The sequence below is a fragment of the Xyrauchen texanus genome, chromosome 6 (assembly GCF_025860055.1).
Source record: "Xyrauchen texanus isolate HMW12.3.18 chromosome 6, RBS_HiC_50CHRs, whole genome shotgun sequence".
NCBI lineage: Eukaryota > Metazoa > Chordata > Actinopteri > Cypriniformes > Catostomidae > Xyrauchen > Xyrauchen texanus.
This window is the reverse complement of record NC_068281.1, coordinates 9,881,894-9,900,990: the sequence shown is the minus strand read 5'-3', so window position 1 is coordinate 9,900,990 and position 19,097 is coordinate 9,881,894. Positions and strand designations below refer to the sequence as shown.

The following is a 19,097-nucleotide window of genomic DNA, read 5'->3' as shown; positions in this document are numbered from 1 at the left end:
CACTTGATTATTTAAACAAAATATGCAATGATGTGAGGATAAAAATTGTTTAACGTTGTCAGCAAATCCCCATTATGTAATAAATATATATAATAAATATTTTTATTTCACCTCTAGGGGGTGCTGTTCTAACTCTAGAGTCTTTCAGCACTGGCCACAGGAACACACAGAAAAAAAAAAAAAAATCTCATAATAGTTTTTTGCTGATAACGATTATGTAAAAAAAGAAGGAAACTATCGGCACCGATTAATCTGTAAAACCGATATATCGGTATACTTTCCGGATCATCTTTTAGACATTTACTATTGTTCTCATTTCAAAAACCCCAGTAAGATACTGCACTGCATGATCCAAGAAAATCTTTCATTGGCTGATTGCCCAGACATTTCACAGCTGTGCCGAATGGTTGTAAGACCGCAGAATGGTTTGAATGTCTTTATCTAGCAATCTGCTACAGTCCTGCACAATCTATTCTGGGCACATTGAACTCATGGATTACATTATGTCTTAAGGGAAAGCTTTAAGGATACCATCATTAACACAGTTCACATGACCATCTGCATATGGCTGCTGTAGAAAATTTCTGCATTCTGGAGACACGACTGTTTTAGAATGAGAGTCCCATGAGAGAGAATCATATTGCACATGGCTGCCCACAGTGTTAGTTATTAAATGCATTTTGCATTGGATTTCCTGCATTAGTGGTGGGAGGGCATTTAGAATGATGATGATGGATGTTTTTGTTATGTGGGCAGATGGAAATGAATGCACCAAAGCCTCTGCCCAGTCCTGTGGAGAATGTATTCAGGCCGGAGAGAAGTGTGGCTGGTGTACAGATGTGGTAAGTGCAGATAAAACCATTAAAGAAGAAAATGGTTGCTCTTCCAACTATGTACATTTAGGGAAATTGTTAAAGAGGGGGAAACAATTTCCTGTGGCCTGCTTATTTGTTTATACAAGACCGTAACAATTGCAGAGGACATCCTGTGATTCTTAAGGTTATTATGGTTAACAAAAAACTAGCAGTGAAAAAATATTTTCGTTAAAGGAATAGTTCACCCAAACATTTTGTCTTCATTTACTCATCCTCATGTTGTTCCAAATACACATTAGTTTCTTGTTTCAAAGGAACATAAAAAGGATGTTAGGCAGAATGTTTCATTCATCAAATTTAAATTCAAAGTACAAAACAAAATAAAAACAAGAGACATTTTCAAAACAATAATAATGCTAAGTATTCTACTTACAATTCTGTGGGGGAAATCTAAAGAAATTTGAGAGAACGGCCCATCCTTAGGAACCAGTGTTCTATCATTTCATAATTGACATCACCTCCTAGCCCACCTTTATTCTGCCTTAGCAGATTATTACCCCAAATCATTTGAGTCATTCCTGTAGAAAATGAGGGAATGTTTCTCATGTTTTAGTGAGTCAGTGTCCTGTGTGATCATGTCTGTTCCTGCCATGTGGCTCACATTAATGCAGGACATGAAGGACCAATCGTCTCTCTTACACAGACCACATTAAAGAAACCAAGTAGTGTGCTATCACTAAACTTAAGTTTCCTTAAGACTGTCATTGGATGGTTTCATACACAAATAAAATTTCAAATCTGTTTCAATGAATTGTGAATTTTCCAGAAAGTGTAAATTCTGTTAGAGTTTAGTCAATAGTGGATTTTGCCGAGACCAATAACAATGGTGTTTGAAAAGACAAAGTATCCGTATTTTTAAAACAAATAATAATCTTTCCATACTGTGATGGGTACTGACATGCTACAAGATTCCACAATGAATAAAATCCCAGATGCAGTTTATAAATCAACCGAAATCCCAATAATAACCAGAAAAAAAATTAAGATTTGGTGCATAGTCCAGGACTTTTAACTATAAACAATCCTCAAATACACCAGGGGCTCTTTGCAATGATGGATACTTTGCTCATTTCTGTGCTCTATATTTAAAGGAACAATTCAGGATCAATAGAAGCTCAATCAACAGCATTTGTGGCATAATACTGATTACCACAAAAAAAAAAAAGTTATTCTACTTAAACTGTAGAATCAAGATGTTTTAAGAATCCTTCAGTGCTAGCCACAGAGCAATAATAATAATAAAAAAAATATCGGCATACATTTTTGCAGATAAGGACTATCGTCACTGATTAATTGGTAAACCAATTTATTGGTCTACCTCTAAATAGTGGTGCTTTTAAAACATTTCTCTGTTTGTTGGAGTGTCCCGACCAGCAACATTGGATCAACCAATTACATGAGTTTGGGGTGGGACTATGGGTTTGTCCAACCAATGGCAGGCAGGGAGAGTGTTTAGCAAATATGTTTGAAAACAGTCATTATTTTTGCTATTCTGTTTGGTGCCACTACTGGTGCAGATATAACACTTTAAAAAAAAAAAAAAATTATTATTATTATTATGAAGCAGGGATGAACTTTTTATAGTCAATATGTTATATAGCTATATATACAGTATATGGATGTGATTCTTCAGACATTTTCTGGGAAGGAAATTTAGAGACTGGACCTCTTGGAATTGAACCTCTTAGAACTCAATATACCTGCTACTGAGTATTATTGCAAATTATTTATTGACATGTTCATAGATATTGTTTCCAAAAAGAATGCAATTCTTCATTCTTTTTCTCTTGAAGATTTATGTACTATTAGTGTTTCATGTCACCATATATTTGTCTCTATAAGTCTCTCCAACCTTCTTTCTCCCTTGTCATGTTTTTTTTCTATTTCTTTCCCCCTCTCCTCCATATTATATTAATAATTGTTTCTTATTTTATTATTGTACAGCACACTGGTCAACAGTCTGTTGTTTTTCATGGTGCTTTATATTTAAATGGCCTTGTCTATTTGCAGAACTTTCTGAAACAGGGCGAGCAGAAGTCAACTCGTTGTGATGAGATCGATTCTCTGATCAAGAAGGGCTGTTCTCTGACTAGCATAGAAAATCCCCACGGAAATGTTACCATCAACAAGGATCTACCTGTAACAAACCGCAAATTAGAAGGTGAAAAACTGAAGCCAGACCAGATTACCCAGATTCAGCCACAGAAACTCACTGTAGACCTGCGATCAGGTACTGTCTTCCCCCACATCAACTTTTAACAATACTTAATTTCCAGCTGTCTGAAATACTTGATTTTTATTGTTCAAACTCTGCATGTGGTCATGTGATTTTGTATGAAGACCAATAAGCTGTATAATTGAACGTTGTCTCAGGCAACTGATTTCCTACATACAGTAACCGTTCTAGTTTCATGTTTATTGAACCACTGTTCTCACATTATAAAATAACTAATATCAATATTTCATATGTATTATTTCAGTACTGCCCTACAATGACTTTTAGTAGTAAAACAGCAACTGCACATTTTGTCAACATTGAGTTATGAGTGACTGAATTCAGGTCTCTTAGATCAGGGGTTTTCAAACTGGGGTCTGGGTACCCCAAGGGGGCCGTAAGGTGTTCTAGTGGGTGTGCGTAAAAAGTCAAAACATAAAATGTAAAAAAACTGTGTTTGACATTATCTTATTCTGTTGATAGCCATAGTTTAAAACTTTATTAAATAATACAAAAATCTAATATATCAATAGCAATATAACAATAATCTATATAAACATTAATAGTGAAAATAAGGTCATTAGAATTATTATTATTTTTTTTTTTTTAATTTAGACAAAATAAATATGTTTGGAGAATATTTTACAGTTTACTTCATTTCTTTTGGCTTTAGTATGAAAATATAAAAACCAGTTATTTAGTTTAGCTAATATCTTTATATCACGTCACACTTTTTTTTTTTTTCTCACACAGAAAAATGTGATCTTTATACATTCAAATATAAAGCTGACTTTATCTTTTAGAAAGAGTGGTCACTCGCAATGCTGTCTTATATTTAGGGGTCCTTGGCATCAAAAAGTTTGAAAACCCCTGCCTTAGACTATGATATGCCCTGTGGCAGATGGATTGGGCTCAACTAAGATGCTATCAAGAGAAAACAGGAGTGTAAAAATTGCATATTGCAGCAACTACAAAATCTAGACTTTAACTAAATAGCTTTGAAATAATTTTTCTCAGTTTCAGTTTTGGAGTAGTTACTGCATTTTGCCTTCGTTTAGCAGTTTACATTATCCTTTACTTATGTTTTGAGTGTTGTCATCATCTAATGAATACTGATGGCATATGAAGCCTCCCTCGAGAACTTCGGTTCACTCCCCTGTAGAGCTCCAGAGAAAAATGGACTCAGACAGATAAATGTATACTGGTTCTAAATGCAGTCTAATCCCAAACTGTTTTCTCATTCCAATCCAGGGGAAACTCAGACGTTTAATTTGAAGTTTAAAAGGGCTGAAGATTATCCCATAGATCTCTACTACCTGATGGATCTCAGCTACTCTATGAAAGATGATTTAGAGAACGTTAAAAACCTTGGGACTGACCTGATGAAGGAAATGCAAGTGATCACGTCTGACTTCAGGATTGGTAAGGAACCTTTAAGCACCTAACCGTCAGTGGTAGTTTAAGAACAGAGGAATTGAGGGGGCTTGGGTAGCTCAGCGAGTATTGACGCTGACTACCACCCCTGGAGTCACGAGTTGGAATCCAGGGTGTGCTGAGTGACTCCAGCCAGGTCCCCTAAGCAACCAAATTGGCCTGGTTGCTAGGGAGGGTAGAGTCTAATGGGGTAACCTCCTCGTGGTTGCTATAATGGGGTCACAAAGCCACCACAAGGTTTTTTGCCATTGTGACAACACTATTGGTGTTATCTCATAAGCAGACTTGCAGCTAGATTTCTCTTTAATTTTATAATGAAAGTGAAATGTTAATTACACTTTTTTTCATTGATTAAATTTTTTCATTTAATGTTTGTTTCTAGGCTTTGGCTCCTTTGTAGAGAAAACAGTTATGCCATACATCAGCACTACACCTGCCAAGCTTCTAAACCCCTGCACATCAGACCAGAACTGCACCAGCCCATTCAGCTATAAAAACGTGCTCAGTCTGACCTCTCAGGGATCCAGGTTTAATAACCTTGTTAGCATGCAGCAGATCTCAGGAAACCTGGACTCTCCAGAGGGAGGGTTTGACGCCATCATGCAAGTGGCTGTCTGTGGGGTTAGTTGTTTTTTCACGCTTCAATGCACTGTTGCCTCAATAAGCCTGCAAACCAATATGCTGATTACTCCCAAAAATCAGCTTATTTAAAAAAACAAAAAACAAAACAAAGCAAGAAATCTGCATTTACATGAAATTTGAAATAATCGCATTCTCTGTATTTGATGTCAAACCGTGAAGAGGCATAAGCACAAACATGTAAGCACACTGGATGAGCTCTTAAGAACGGTGATTAAGGTGTTTACATGCAACGCGAAATCTGAGTAGTTGGCAAAAATCAACCTGTGTCAAACGGTTTTATTCTTAATCTGTTTATGGCCATACACGTTAAAGGAAAGCAGTAATCTTTGTAAGAACGTGCATGCTATTTTTTGTAATTTTGTTTTATTTATGTAGTTACCTCCAATATTGTCACCACATGCCTACAGTTCAATTAGCAGTGTTGAGGAAGCTACTTTGAAACTGTAGTTTGCCAAGCTCTCATTATTCAAAGTATTTTTATTTTTAATTTTTTTATATATATAAGTAGCTAGCAACTTACCAAACATAAATAACTACATTTAACCATATTTCTAACAGCCTTTAACCCGTGGTTCCTACATTTTTTTAAACTAGAAAAAGTGATATAAAGTGATACTTCTTTGCAAGAGGAATGTTATAAGGAATAGTTCACCTATAAATCAAAATTCATTTACACTCCAATCGTTCCAAACACATATACATTTTTCATCCGAGAAACACAAGAATGAGGAATGAAAGGATTGTGACTGACTGTAAAGCTCCAAAAGCACATAAAGCACCATAAAATGAATCCATATCACCAGTGTGCTTTACTTTGAGTCCTCTGAAGCTATACGATAGCATTGTGTACAGAACAGATCAAATTTTGTCTTATTTCACTGTTAAACTTTCCAATAACCATTCAAATCTGGTGCACATGCAACAACTTTGTTTACGTGAGAGTAGCTTATCTGACACCATATAAGGAGAATAGGGTGGAGAAGAAGAAATTGCCATGTATTGTCACAGCGGCATGTTGTTTGCAAACAATGTGATGCTGCTTACTTTTGGGAAAAAGTAGCTCATTACTGGAAAAGGTACACTATTTTGAACACAGCTGAACTACTGTCAAACTTCTGAAAAATACAATTAAAGGGATAGTTCACCCAAAAATGAAAATTATCTCATAATTTACTCATCCCATCCCAGATTTGTATGACTTTCATTCTTCAGCAGAACATATTTAGAAAAACATTTCCACTCTGTTAGTCCATACAATGCAAGTGAAAAAATCACATAAAGGAAAGAATATAACTCCAGTGTTTAAATACATATCTGTAGAAGCTATATAAAAGGTGTGGTTGAGAAACAGAACAATATTTAAGTCCCTTTTTACCCTAAATCTCCACTTCGACTTTCACTTTCATATTGAAGATATGGATCTAAACACTGGAGTCTTATGGATTACTTATATCTTTCCTTTGATTTTTTTTTTTTTTTTTTTTGGAGCTACAAAGGCCTGATCACCATTCACTTGCATTGTATTGACCTATTTTCTTCAAAAAAGAAAGAAAGTCATACACATCTGGCATGGCATGACAGACTCTTTTTACTTTTGGGTGAACTATACCGTCAAGTTCGTAGCGTTTATAATTTTAGTTTGTTACTCCACTGTCAATTAGTCACAGAATATGAGACATAATACATATCTGGTATGTGTCCAAGCAACAACTTCAGTCAAGCTGAAATGAAGTGGGCTTGTTCTAACCCTGCTGACTTGGCAAGAGTCAATAAAGTATATGTTTCCTTTTTTATCATATATCAGAATCAGATCGGCTGGAGGAATGTAACACGCCTGCTTGTATTTTCCACGGATGCTGGATTCCACTTCGCTGGAGATGGAAAACTGGGTGGCATCGTACTCCCTAATGATGGGAAATGCCATCTGGAGAATAACATGTACACCATGAGCCACTACTATGTAAGTGTGTAACACCGTGATTCATTGCTGAATAAGACTTCTGGATTACCCTCCATGAATCTATGTGACGTCTCATTTCTTTTCCTCCTTTCAAGGACTACCCATCCATCGCTCATCTGGTTCAGAAACTAAGTGAAAACAACATTCAGACCATTTTTGCAGTAACTGAAGAGTTCCAGCCTGTTTACCAGGTAATAAAACACAAACTAGCTTTTGCGTCTATATCAAGAAGTGTCAGATTCTGTAAAGCCGTGTCCTAACCATACGCGATGTGATAAAGCAGTGAGCGAAAGGACATTTTGCTGATCGCTTGGTTTGGATTTCTGTGGTGTCATGCCGGGTAGCCCCGCCCACCATGGAATCTCATTGGTCCAAAATGCAGCTCCACATTACTGTTAACATTAACATAAAAATGTTCTGATTGTGCAACTAGTATTAGGTAGAATAATTCTGTAATGTAATCTGGTACTAATTCAAAATTACACTGCTAAATTTGTAATCTGTAATGTAATATTTTGTTTTTGTAATCTGATTACATTTAGCTGAGAATCTAATTTTAAGTACACATTCAAGTACTTGTATTTAGATTTTTGTTATTCTGATTATGTAATCCATATTACATGTAAATCATTACTACCCAACACTGTGTGTCACATCGCACAGCAGTTTTGCTGTGCTGTAAACTCACCACATCACGCCTGGTTTGAATATGGTGTTATGTATCGAAAATGAATTATTACATGAAAAAAAACTGAACACTTTGTTTCATGTGCAGGAACTGCAAAACCTCATTCCAAAGTCTGCTGTGGGAACACTATCCTCAAACTCTAGCAATGTGATAAAACTCATTATTGATGCATATAATGTAAGTAGATCTCAAAAGATGAGGGGAACTTTTTTTAAATTTAGCATGAAATACATTATTCATTCCCCCCAGTGTTTCTAACAGTGCAACCCTGTATATATTTCATTTTATAACCTTTCCTAAATCTTTCTCGCAGTCTCTGTCCTCTGAGGTCATTCTGGAAAATAGTAGGTTGCCTGAGGGTGTGTCCATCTCCTACATCTCACACTGCAAGAATGGGGTGAGCGAAAAAGGAGAAAATGGGAGGAAGTGCTCCAACATCTTAATTGGGGATGAGGTGAGGATATTTTCTGCCTTTTTAAATCTTGACTATCTTTTGTGCAGTTGTGTATTTGACAGTTTAATGTCAGTGTATTCTGTTGAGCACATTACTTTCCATTGGGTAAAATTTCCTAAATGGATTTATCTAGCTTTTAGAGTGGCATGGCATGATAAAGGTTGGTAACTGGAAGGTTGCTGGTGTGATTCTTGACCAAGGCACTTAAAATAATACTTATTTGACTTATGACTTCTGTGGAACACAAATGATATTTTAGAGTTAAGAGTGTTATTTTTCAAGCTCCAATAATGACAAACACGCACTTTATAAGTATCATAAAATGAATATATACAATTTGTGCACTATTTCAAGTCTTCTGAAGCCATTCTAAAGCCTAATGGGAGAAACTGAATGAAACTTAATGGGTTAGTTCACCCAAAAATGAATATTCAAAGGCCTGGCCACCATTCATTTGCTTTGAATGGACCTACAGAGCTGAGATATTCTTATAAAAATCTTTGTTTGTGTTCAGCAGAAGAAAGCAATTCATACACATCCAAGATGGCATGAGGGTGACTAAGTGACTATTTTTGGGTGAACAAAGTTGTTATTCACTTAAGCTCCATCAGAGCTCTCAAATCTCATTTATACTTTTGTTAAATCTCAAACTGTGTGTCAAGACGTGTCACGCCAGTTTTGACATCAATGATGTCAAACATCATTGCCTCTCATATGTCTCTTCATTGATTTAAAACCGTTTTCTAAACGATGACTTCTGTTTGCTCACTTAAAGTGTTTTATCTTTGTTTTATAGGTGGCGTTTGAGGTAGCAATTACTGCTAAAGGTTGCCCATCTAATGGTAGATCAGAGACTATAAAGATTAAACCACTGGGCTTCACCGAGGAGGTGGAGATCGTCCTTAAATTCATCTGTGAATGTGAGTGTCACAAAGAAGGTATCCCGAACAGTCCAGCATGTCACTTCGGCAATGGAACATTGGAGTGTGGAGCATGCAGGTGAGATGTTTTTTCAAACTTATAGCATCTCCCATACATGCTTCGGAAGATTCCATATATCTCAGACCAATCTAAACTTATCAACCTCTGCTTGCTTTCAGGTGTAATGAGGGACGTATTGGCGGGGATTGTGAATGTAGCAAAGATGAGGTGAGGACAGAGGATCTGGACGTAAACTGCCGCATGGATAACGGGACGGATATTTGCAGTAATAATGGAGACTGCGTTTGTGGAACATGTGAATGTAAGAAAAGAGACAAACCAGAGGAGAGGTACAGCGGCAAGTTCTGCGAGTGTGACAACTTCAGCTGCGACCGCTCCAACAACAAGCTCTGTGGAGGTACGACAAAATTTTTGTCTTCAGCCTGTTTACGGCACAATCTTCGCTGTCCTGTATGTTACTTGTTGGGATTTACAATTATGGCCCAAATCAGATCTTGGCTAAACTGTGCAACATCAATTGTTATTGTCTTATTACGTCTATATGTCTTGTGTATTCATCTTGGCTAAAGTTGTCACATTCTGATATCTTAATTGACATGCAAAATTGAAGTGGTGGTGCTGCACTCTTTTTTTACAACTTTGTACCTGGGGGGGAAAAAAAAGAAAAACAATCTTTAGTAAGTCGTGGACAGTGTTGGTTAAGTTACTTAAAGTATTACCCTACAAATTACTAATGAATTCTCTAAAATTGCAATCAGATTACTTTATTGATTATTTCATCAAGAGTAATTACATTACTATTTTCTTTCTTTAAGTTACTTTCTAAAACACTTCTCACAGAAAGGTTTTTGTTTGTCTTCAATATCTATATTTCTTCCTATTTTTATTGTTTCTTGCAAGTAATATGCTCAGCTTCGTGCTTTTCTCATTTACAATAACTTGTTGAGGGGTGCACACCCTTCAGTTGTCACAGATAGAAACAGAAGGACATATGCATAAACTCATGTTTTACATGTATTCTGTAAAAAGAATTTAGAAATATGTAACTCAAGCAAACTACTTAAAGTAATTAACGTAAATGAAAATCTGTAACCATAATCGGATTACAAGAATTTAAAATGTAAAACTTTATACCACTTTTGACTATAAATAATTAGATTACTGTAACTAATCACTTTGTAATCAGATTACACCTAAAACTGTTCATTGCCAAGCAAAAGAGGATGTCACGGTAACAGCAACTTCTCTGATTGGTGGATGTCTGTTCAGATTTCTGGGTAGTGTATTACTTAAAATGTATACAAACTACTCGTCTTTCAGCTAAAATCACCTTTTCTGAAGCTAACTTGCCTAAATTTGGTTATATTTGATACATTTTCCTTATTCTTTAAGCTTAACAAAAACTAACACTTAACAAAAAAATCTTTAAATACAACAAATCAACTGAAAATATACATTTGGAACACCTGCTATTACTTTCTCACCATTTCATCTCTCATTGCCTCCCTGACTTTAAAATTAAACATTTTTGGTTTATAATAGCTGGCATGTTGATTACATCATCAGTCGCTGTGCCCCTGTTGGTTACTTAATTTGATCATTATAGGAGCAGTCACTGCAAGAACTGGCAGAAGCTAAGATTGATCTCAAAGGCAAACGGTCGTCAAACTAAGTGGTCAAATCCTGAAGACTTTTCCTAATGACAAAATTAATTTGGTATGATCTGCAAATTTTGAATCACAGTGGCAGAAAACCTTAATATCTCAGTGGCAAAAATCCTACTACAAAATCCTGTGCTCTGAAACCGAATTTCTGAAAACCTGATTTGCCAGATATTTAGGGCATTGGCGTATACTTATAAGAAGTAATTAACTTGAAGTTCTTTTGTATCTGTTCCTGTCTTTTCAGGGCATGGTCAGTGTGAGTGCGGAAAGTGTATCTGTGATGCTAATTACACAGGCAGTGAATGTGACTGCTCTATGGACACCTCAACCTGTCTAGCCAGTAACAAACAAATCTGTAACGGTCGAGGCACCTGTGAGTGTGGCAAGTGTAAGTGTACTGACACAAAGTTCCAGGGCCAAACCTGTGAAATCTGTCCAACCTGCCCCGGAGTTTGCACTGAACACAAGTGAGTTACTAGCTGAGCATATGCACTACTGAGGCTAGGAAACTAATATTGCTAAGTTGAAATATTGGCTTGTGAAATGGGACAATTTTCTTTTCAGTGGTGCTCTAAATCAGTGTATAAAACTAATAAATTAACCTAGGCTCTGTTCCAAACACTAGTAATCATCCTGAATAGACAGCATTTTAAGGTATTATTGGCACATTATCAATGTGAAAGCTGATCCTAACATCCTAACGAAGAGTGGTGGTTGCATAGTGGGCTAAGAGCACATAACTGGTAATCAGAAGGTCACTGGTTCGATCCCCATAGCCACCACCATTGTGTCCTTGAGCAAGGCACTTAACTCCAGGTTGCTCCGGGGGGATTGTCCCTGTAATAAGTGCACTGTTAGTCGCTTTGGATAAAAGCGTCTGCCAAATGCATAAATGTAAAATGTAAATGTAACATTAGGCAGCAAAATTAAGCTGCCTTTTATATCCTAGAATTCATTTCAATTTCAAATGTTCAAATTTGGCAAACGCGATGAAAATATCCATTATAAATATATCTGCAAGCACGTAATGACTTTGACTCTGTTTGCTGTTGACTTGAATCTATTACTGGACAATTCGCATGACAGCATGTGAACAACGCAGGTACAAAACAAGATGTAAGAGAGACTGATCATGTTATATATATCTAGAAACTTTGCCATTTCTTGGTCTGCAACACTATTTACGTGGACGTCAAGGTGGCACATGACTCCTATTTTAAGAGGTGTTACTCCCCATGAAGAGTGTTTCAAATCAGTCACTTGTAAAGTTCCATTTCTGTTATGATGCTGCCTTAAAAGTTAGCTTGCCTATGTACACATTTGATGGTAAGGGAGCAGAGCCTATATATATTTAAGCATATTAATGATCCTACAATCACATGTGATTTCCCTTGCAGGGAGTGTGTTCAGTGTCAAGCATTTACCACGGGTGAAAAGAAAGATAAATGTAATGATGACTGCAGCTACTTTATTCTGAAGAAGGTGAAGAAGAAGGAAGAACTTCCTCAGCCAAACGACCAGCCCTACATCAACCACTGCAAAGAGCGGGACGCTAACGACTGCTGGTTCTTCTTCACCTATGCTACCAAAAACGACAGCACTGTTGAGGTTCATGTGGCAGAGGATATTGGTATGTGAATGGAATATGCTCACTAGGGTTAATTAGTTTGATGAAAAAACTTTTTGTCCAACAACGCTTGTGCCTGTGTTCACAGAGTGCCCTTCGGGCCCTGACATCATCCCAATTGTAGCGGGAGTGGTCGCAGGAATTGTTCTGATCGGTTTAGCTCTTCTGCTCATCTGGAAGCTGCTCATGATTATTCATGACCGGAGAGAGTTCGCCAAATTCGAGAAAGAAAAGATGAATGCCAAGTGGGACACGGTATGCATCTGTTTGAATATGAAAAGTTATTTCCAATCAAATCATATCAACTTGATCATCGTCATATTAGGGACAGAAAAGGCTATTCTATTGATTCTACATATGGGTGGCCCCCTCACATGATAGCCAAAAAAATTAAATCTCAATATTTTTTAGCAATATTTGATATCTCAATATTTATGCACTTCCTTAAACGGCTTTTGTAATGATGATGCAAACAAATAGTTGAATATGAATTTTTACTCATTTAATTTAAATGGAGTTTGAAAGGAAATTAATCAAAACTTACCTGTTGCCTGTTGTGTTTTTTTAAGAGGGGAGTAGTCCACAAGTTGACTGCAAACTCACATTCAGGTCTGGCTGTATTCTTGAATGAAATGGCCACTTTTAAAGATTAAGGCAATGTCCACATGAAAACATTTTAAGTTGAAAACACCACTAGTGTGGATGTGGCCTCAATCACAAACCAGAGTTATTTTTCTTGTTTCCACATTACAGAAGTAGAATGGGTTGCGAAATAAGTTTTATGTTGCCTTTAACTATTTTTTCCAGTAATGCCTTCAGTGCCCCTTTAAAGGAATAGTTTACCCAAAAATTACAATTGTCTCATCATTTACTCACAATCGTGCTATGCTAGATGTGAATTATTTTTTCTTCTACTAAACATAGACAAAGATTTTTAGAAGAATATTTAAGCTCTGTAGGTCCATACAATACAAGCGAATGGATACCAAAGTTTTGAAGCTCCAAAAGCACATAAAGGCAGCATAACTTCAATGGTTAAATCCATATCTTCAGAATCTGACAGGTGTTGGTGAGAAACAGATCATTATTTAAGTCCTTTTTTTACTGTAAATCTCCACTTTAACTTTCACATTATTATTGTGTTTTTTGTGATTTGCATTCATACCACATATCACCACCTACTGGGCAGGGAGGAGAAATTATACTTAAAAAGTACTTAAATATTGATCTGTTTCTCACAGATATCATATAGCTTCAATAGACATGGATTTAACCACTGGAGACTTATAGATTACTTTTATGCTGTCTTTGATATTTTTGGAGCTTCATAGTTTTGGTACCTATTCACTTGCATTGTATGGACCTACAGAGCTGAAATATTCTTCTAAAAATCTTTGTGTTCGGCTGAAGAAAAAGTCATACACATCTGGGATGTCATGAGGGTGAGAAAACGAAGAGAGAATTTTCATTTTTGGGTGACCTATTCCTTTAATGCAGTGTACTGGAATATCTTCAGGAATGTGTACTGTATATTCATGTCAAGGTAATTTAATCTCTACTTCACCATGAGAAGTAAAGAGCAGCCATTTGTATTAGGATATCTGACCTCATTTTGTGGGGTGTGGCCTTTATTGTGTCAGGTGGAAGTCACTACTGCTCTCTGCTGGTATGTGGTGGTATTGCTGTTTTTGAATGCAAGAGGACTAGAGGATGTTTCAATTTTATGGTTTTACGAAGTTCTTGTGTAGTTATTTGTCTTTCGTGCTGCAGGCAAGACAGTTCCAAGAGGTCAGATTTTACACTGATCCAGCCATAGAATTACACTTGTTTAACTCTCTGAACTTCTTCTGTTTCATCATTGCTTTACTGCACTTCAATTTTATTATTTTCCATTCTGCCTCAATTTCTCCCTCTTTCTGTATTTTCTCTCTCTCTCTCCCTCTCTCTCTCTCTCCTTCTCTCTTGTAAAATTTTCTTTGCTTCTTTTCTTGTTTTCCTATCTAGCAAGAGAACCCCATATACAAGAGCCCCATTAATAACTTCCAGAATCCAAGTTATGGAAATAAAGGTGTCACGCTTTGAGCAAGAGTCTGTAATTTTCTTTACTGAATGCATGTGCTTTCTGTCTCTTATGTCTCTCTTTTCTTCTCTGTCACTTTAACGACACTTCAGAATTGTGTATAAAATGGATTGCTTGTTAATTATTATTTACTCAAACATCTAATTATAAATACTAATTATAGGATGTGCCTTTTCCCACAATGTTAAGTAATTGTTTAAAGGAACCGTTTACCCTAAATAAAAAGGAAACATAATTCATTCAAGGGATAGTTCACCTAAACATTTAAATTCTCTCATCATTCACCATCCCGGATGTGTATGACTTTCTTTATTCAGCAGAAAACAAATTATTTTTAGAAGAATATCTCAGCTCTGTAGGTCCTTACAATGCAAGTGAATGATTTTATTTGGAGCTACAAAAGGTCTGATCACCAAAGTCAAAATAAATGAATCCAAAAGACTCCAGTGGTTAAATCAATGTCTTGAAAAGCAATGTGATAGGTGTGGGTAAGAAACCTTTTTTAATTCAATCTCCACTATCACTTTTATATCTGAAAGTCACATGTGGTGCCTGTATAGTTTCACTTTCACATCTGAACGTGAAAGTTAGAGTGAAGATTTAGAGTAAAAAAAAAAGGACTTACCTATTATATTACTTCTGAAGATATGGATTTAAACACTGGAGTCATATGGATTACTTTAATATTTACTTTGTGATTTTTGGAGCTACAAAGATCTGATCACCATTTACTTGCATTGATGGACCTACAGAGCTGAGATATTCTTTTTTTGGGTTCTGCTAAATAAAGAAAGTCATACACATCTGGGTGAGTAAATGATGAGAGAATTTTCATTTTTTAGTGAACTATCCCTTTCAGGTCATTATAAACCCGTATGAATTTTCTTCCTTCCGTGGGACACAAAGGGGAAATTTAGTAGATTTTAGTAGAAATTTAGTTGAATGTTGAAGCTGCCATTTTCCATGAAATGAAAGCATACAGTGACTGTCATGCACCAAAAAGACAAAAAAAAAAAAAAGTTGTCAATTTGGATTGAGCTTTATATCCCATGTCTACTGATTACCTAGCTTTGTGTGAGAAACAGACCAAAATTCAAGACATTATTTGCTGAAAATCTTACCCTCCACTGTAGCTCTCAAAACTCAATTGTCAGCATTCTGTTAAATGTTTCCTTTTGTGTTCTATGGAATAAAGAAAGTCATGCTGGTGTGTAACAACATGAGTATAATAAGATCATTTCCAGTTTTTGGAGAACTATCTCAGAATGGAACCAGATTTGTCAACACATTTGTGGTTTCTAATACTAAAGGAACTTAACAAGAATTTTAATCACATTTTCATGATAACTGCAGGAAAGTTTGACCTGTTGTGCATTATTTGTTGCTGGTTTATTTACACACATGTTTGTAACCAGAGTCTACCATATTTGCTGTGCAGTGTCCTAACCTATGATTCTATAGTTATATTGGAAGTTTGTTCTAATTATGCTCTTTATATGTTGATCTCCAGGGTGAGAATCCAATTTACAAGAGCGCTGTGACCACGGTGGTGAACCCCAAATATGAGGGCAAGTAATGGACAAATCTGTCCATCTTCAAGCAACACTGTATGAAAAACAATTCAAGAGGAAAATAATAGTTTGAAGTTCCCTTTAGTTTCTTTTTTTGTTTTTGAATCACTTTTTGTCTGTGCAATTGCCACTGTTCAGTATAATCTATTAACCTGTGTTTCTATGCATCATTTTGGAACTGTACAGTATGTATAAACTTGAGTGTTTACTTTTTTTTTTAATGCAATTTTATTTTTTGGTTTTAGCCATTGGTCTGTTGTGCCTTGTTTTTCTGTTTAAAGCGATCATGGTTTGTAATATGTGGTCATTTAGGGAATAAGAATGTTATCCACAAAGAACAGACACAATCTGATGTTATAATCTGGAGTTGTCGTACATACCAGCTTCAGTCTGTTATAAACATGACATATATGACAGTAATTACTGAAGTCAACTGAATAAAATGCTGTGTCTCCTTGATGGTACAGGAAGCTTTTAAACCTGTGGCTGGAGTGTACTGACCACTGCTGTTTGAATTCAAGGTGCTCTTCATGTAGACACAGAGATGATGCTCTGTGCTGTCTGCATAACTCTGGGTGATTAGAGTCCAGTGTATAATGTTTAGATCTTTGTGACTGGTTCATTGTGCAGACATGCAACGCATTGCCTTTCTTAGGTCAGGATCCCAAGTCAGATGGTTGAGACCTATCTATAGTGTGAGCATGTCATGCACATTGATCATTTTTACATTGATAAGATTTTTTATATTGTTAATTAAATCATGCAAAAAAGTCTGTCACAAGCTTTTTTTTTTTGTTGCCAACCAATCAGAGCATTGTGTTTTGATTTAAATGTCTTTGACTTCACAAAATCTGAGTTTGTCTGGTGTGACCATTGGAAAGATTTTGAAAAACATTAGAGGGACATTTTTAATGTTGTGAATGGAACAATTAACTGTTGCTTTTTCATTATTAAAAACCTACTGTAAGTGTACAGTCATGAAAAAGAACTTTTTATATTCGTTTTAAGGACGAAAACTCAGGTCCCTTATTTCCCTTTATTACTGATGCCAAATATTTACCGTCTACTGTGCAAGAACTATATTTTATTATGTTGCGTCTGTTAATATCTGTAACTGGACTTGCTTCTCATTTGTTTGTCTTTTTCCTTTTTAACATCATTGTCCAGAAAGAGACATGATGTGACTAACTTTTCAGATTATTGTTGGTAAAGAACAGTGTTATGAGTAGGATTACTTATTTTGTTTTGTTTTTTAACTTTTTTAATCTTTAAAGCTTTGAAAAACGTAATCACATTACACACACTTTCATTTTTTTATTTTTTATTTTAAAGTGCCTTTTTTCATTTGTGCATCATGCCCATGTTAAAATCCTTTTTTTATTTATTAAAATAAAGACGTGAAAACACTGGATTGTGTTGCTAACTGTGTAAGTTTGTGGGTCAGTATGGTTTAAAAAAGGAAATATTTTGTTTATAATATTTGAATTTATAGATTTTGCATTTTTATACAGTTGAGTACTCCGTTTTAGAAGGAAACTACAATTGTCAGTTGTTTTCAAGACATCAATGTGATTTTTATACACAAAAAACACTTATTTGAGCATTATGGATTCCTATAGAGGTTTCATCAGGTATTGGATCTGTCACCTAATAAAAATAAAACTCAAATCAAATGTATTCTTTTGGGTTAAAAGTCACATGATGAGTCATAGTTAACATCTATGAAGACATTTTTTCAGGCTACTAATCTGTGTTACTGGGTTTTGATTGAGGAATCATCATTTCATTCACAAAGGTAACTTTCAAAAATCTTTTTGTCCCCTCCAATATTTTGATAAATGATCCACAAATAGGGGTTTTTCCAATGGTAAATTCTTTAAACTATTACCCCCAATCCTAAAAATATTTTACTAGCAAATTATCCCTAGTTATTCATCATTTCTAACCCATAAAGCGCTGTTATTTCAACACTTTTGCAAAGTTTGGAATTCATCTATGTATTGTCCCTCTATGAACAGAGTAAATTCTGATAGTATCACTCTGTTTTGGTCACAATTTGCATAAACACTGGTGGCCAAATATTTGGAATAATGTACAGATTTTTCTCTTATGGAAAGAAACTGGTACTTTTATTCACCAAAGTGGCATTCAACTGATCACAGTGTATAGTCAGACATTAATAATGTGAAAAATTACTATTATAATTTGAAAACAATATTCAGAACTTAAACTGCTTCAAAGAGTTCTCATCAAAACATCCTCCACAGTAATGAGAGCTTTGCAGATCCTTGTCATTCCAGCTGTCAGTTTGTCCAGATACTCGTATCATTTCACCCCACACTTCCTGTAGCACTTGCCATAGATGTCTTGTTGGGCACTTCTCACGCACCTTACAGTCTAACAGATCCCACAAAAGCTCAATGGGGTTAAGATCCATAACACTCTTTTCCAGGGATGTAGTGGAGGCTAAACGCACATAAACGCCGTTTACGCACCTCCCAAAATTCGGAAATAGCGTTTACCCACCTCCAAAGTGGGTTTATCCACCTCTAAATTGCGTTTATCCACCTCTAAATAGTTCCTAAGCTATTTTAAATTAAGCTTATGTCGTTTTAGTTTCATATTGTTCATTATTAGTTTCATAGGTTGTTAAACCTAAGACGAAGTCTTTCATAATGCGCTGCTGCCAGTGTTTCCCATGCGCGTGCATCGATATTGACTACTACCAGCTATAGACAGCGTGCTGACCTCAAAAATCCAGCTGTATTCTAACAATAACTTAGCTCTCCTTATTAGCTAGGCTCCTTGCATGCTGGCTAATAAGTAATAACAGACAGTGCTGTGTTGGACAGATTTATGCAGCGGTGTTCCATGTCGGAGAGAGAGCGCGAGAGGTACGGGTGTGTGTGAGAGAGAGAGAGAGAGAGAGAGAGAGAGAGGGGGAC

The 19,097-nt window shown here is 35.9% G+C and overlaps 1 protein-coding gene across 3 annotated transcripts in view; it reads left to right on the top strand.

Moving 5' to 3' along the window:
- LOC127644717 (integrin beta-1-like) overlaps positions 1-17,582 on the top strand; it is a 30,086-nt gene extending 12,504 nt beyond the window's left edge. The window contains exons 3-17 of one of the 3 annotated variants that reach the window (XM_052128046.1): positions 757-842; positions 2,886-3,105; positions 4,342-4,512; positions 4,907-5,145; positions 6,971-7,126; positions 7,222-7,317; positions 7,902-7,991; positions 8,128-8,268; positions 9,065-9,267; positions 9,369-9,607; positions 11,119-11,341; positions 12,272-12,504; positions 12,590-12,756; positions 14,506-14,569; positions 16,092-17,582. In XM_052128046.1, coding sequence (XP_051984006.1) covers positions 757-842; positions 2,886-3,105; positions 4,342-4,512; positions 4,907-5,145; positions 6,971-7,126; positions 7,222-7,317; positions 7,902-7,991; positions 8,128-8,268; positions 9,065-9,267; positions 9,369-9,607; positions 11,119-11,341; positions 12,272-12,504; positions 12,590-12,756; positions 14,506-14,569; positions 16,092-16,096 — 2,333 coding nt within the window. In that variant the 3' untranslated portion in view covers positions 16,097-17,582. Of the gene's footprint in view, positions 1-756; positions 843-2,885; positions 3,106-4,341; positions 4,513-4,906; positions 5,146-6,970; positions 7,127-7,221; positions 7,318-7,901; positions 7,992-8,127; positions 8,269-9,064; positions 9,268-9,368; positions 9,608-11,118; positions 11,342-12,271; positions 12,505-12,589; positions 12,757-14,505; positions 14,599-16,091 lie in introns of those variants that run through there. The other 2 variants (XM_052128047.1, XM_052128045.1) reach the window with 2 other exon arrangements.
- Positions 17,583-19,097: the final 1,515 nt, after the last annotated feature.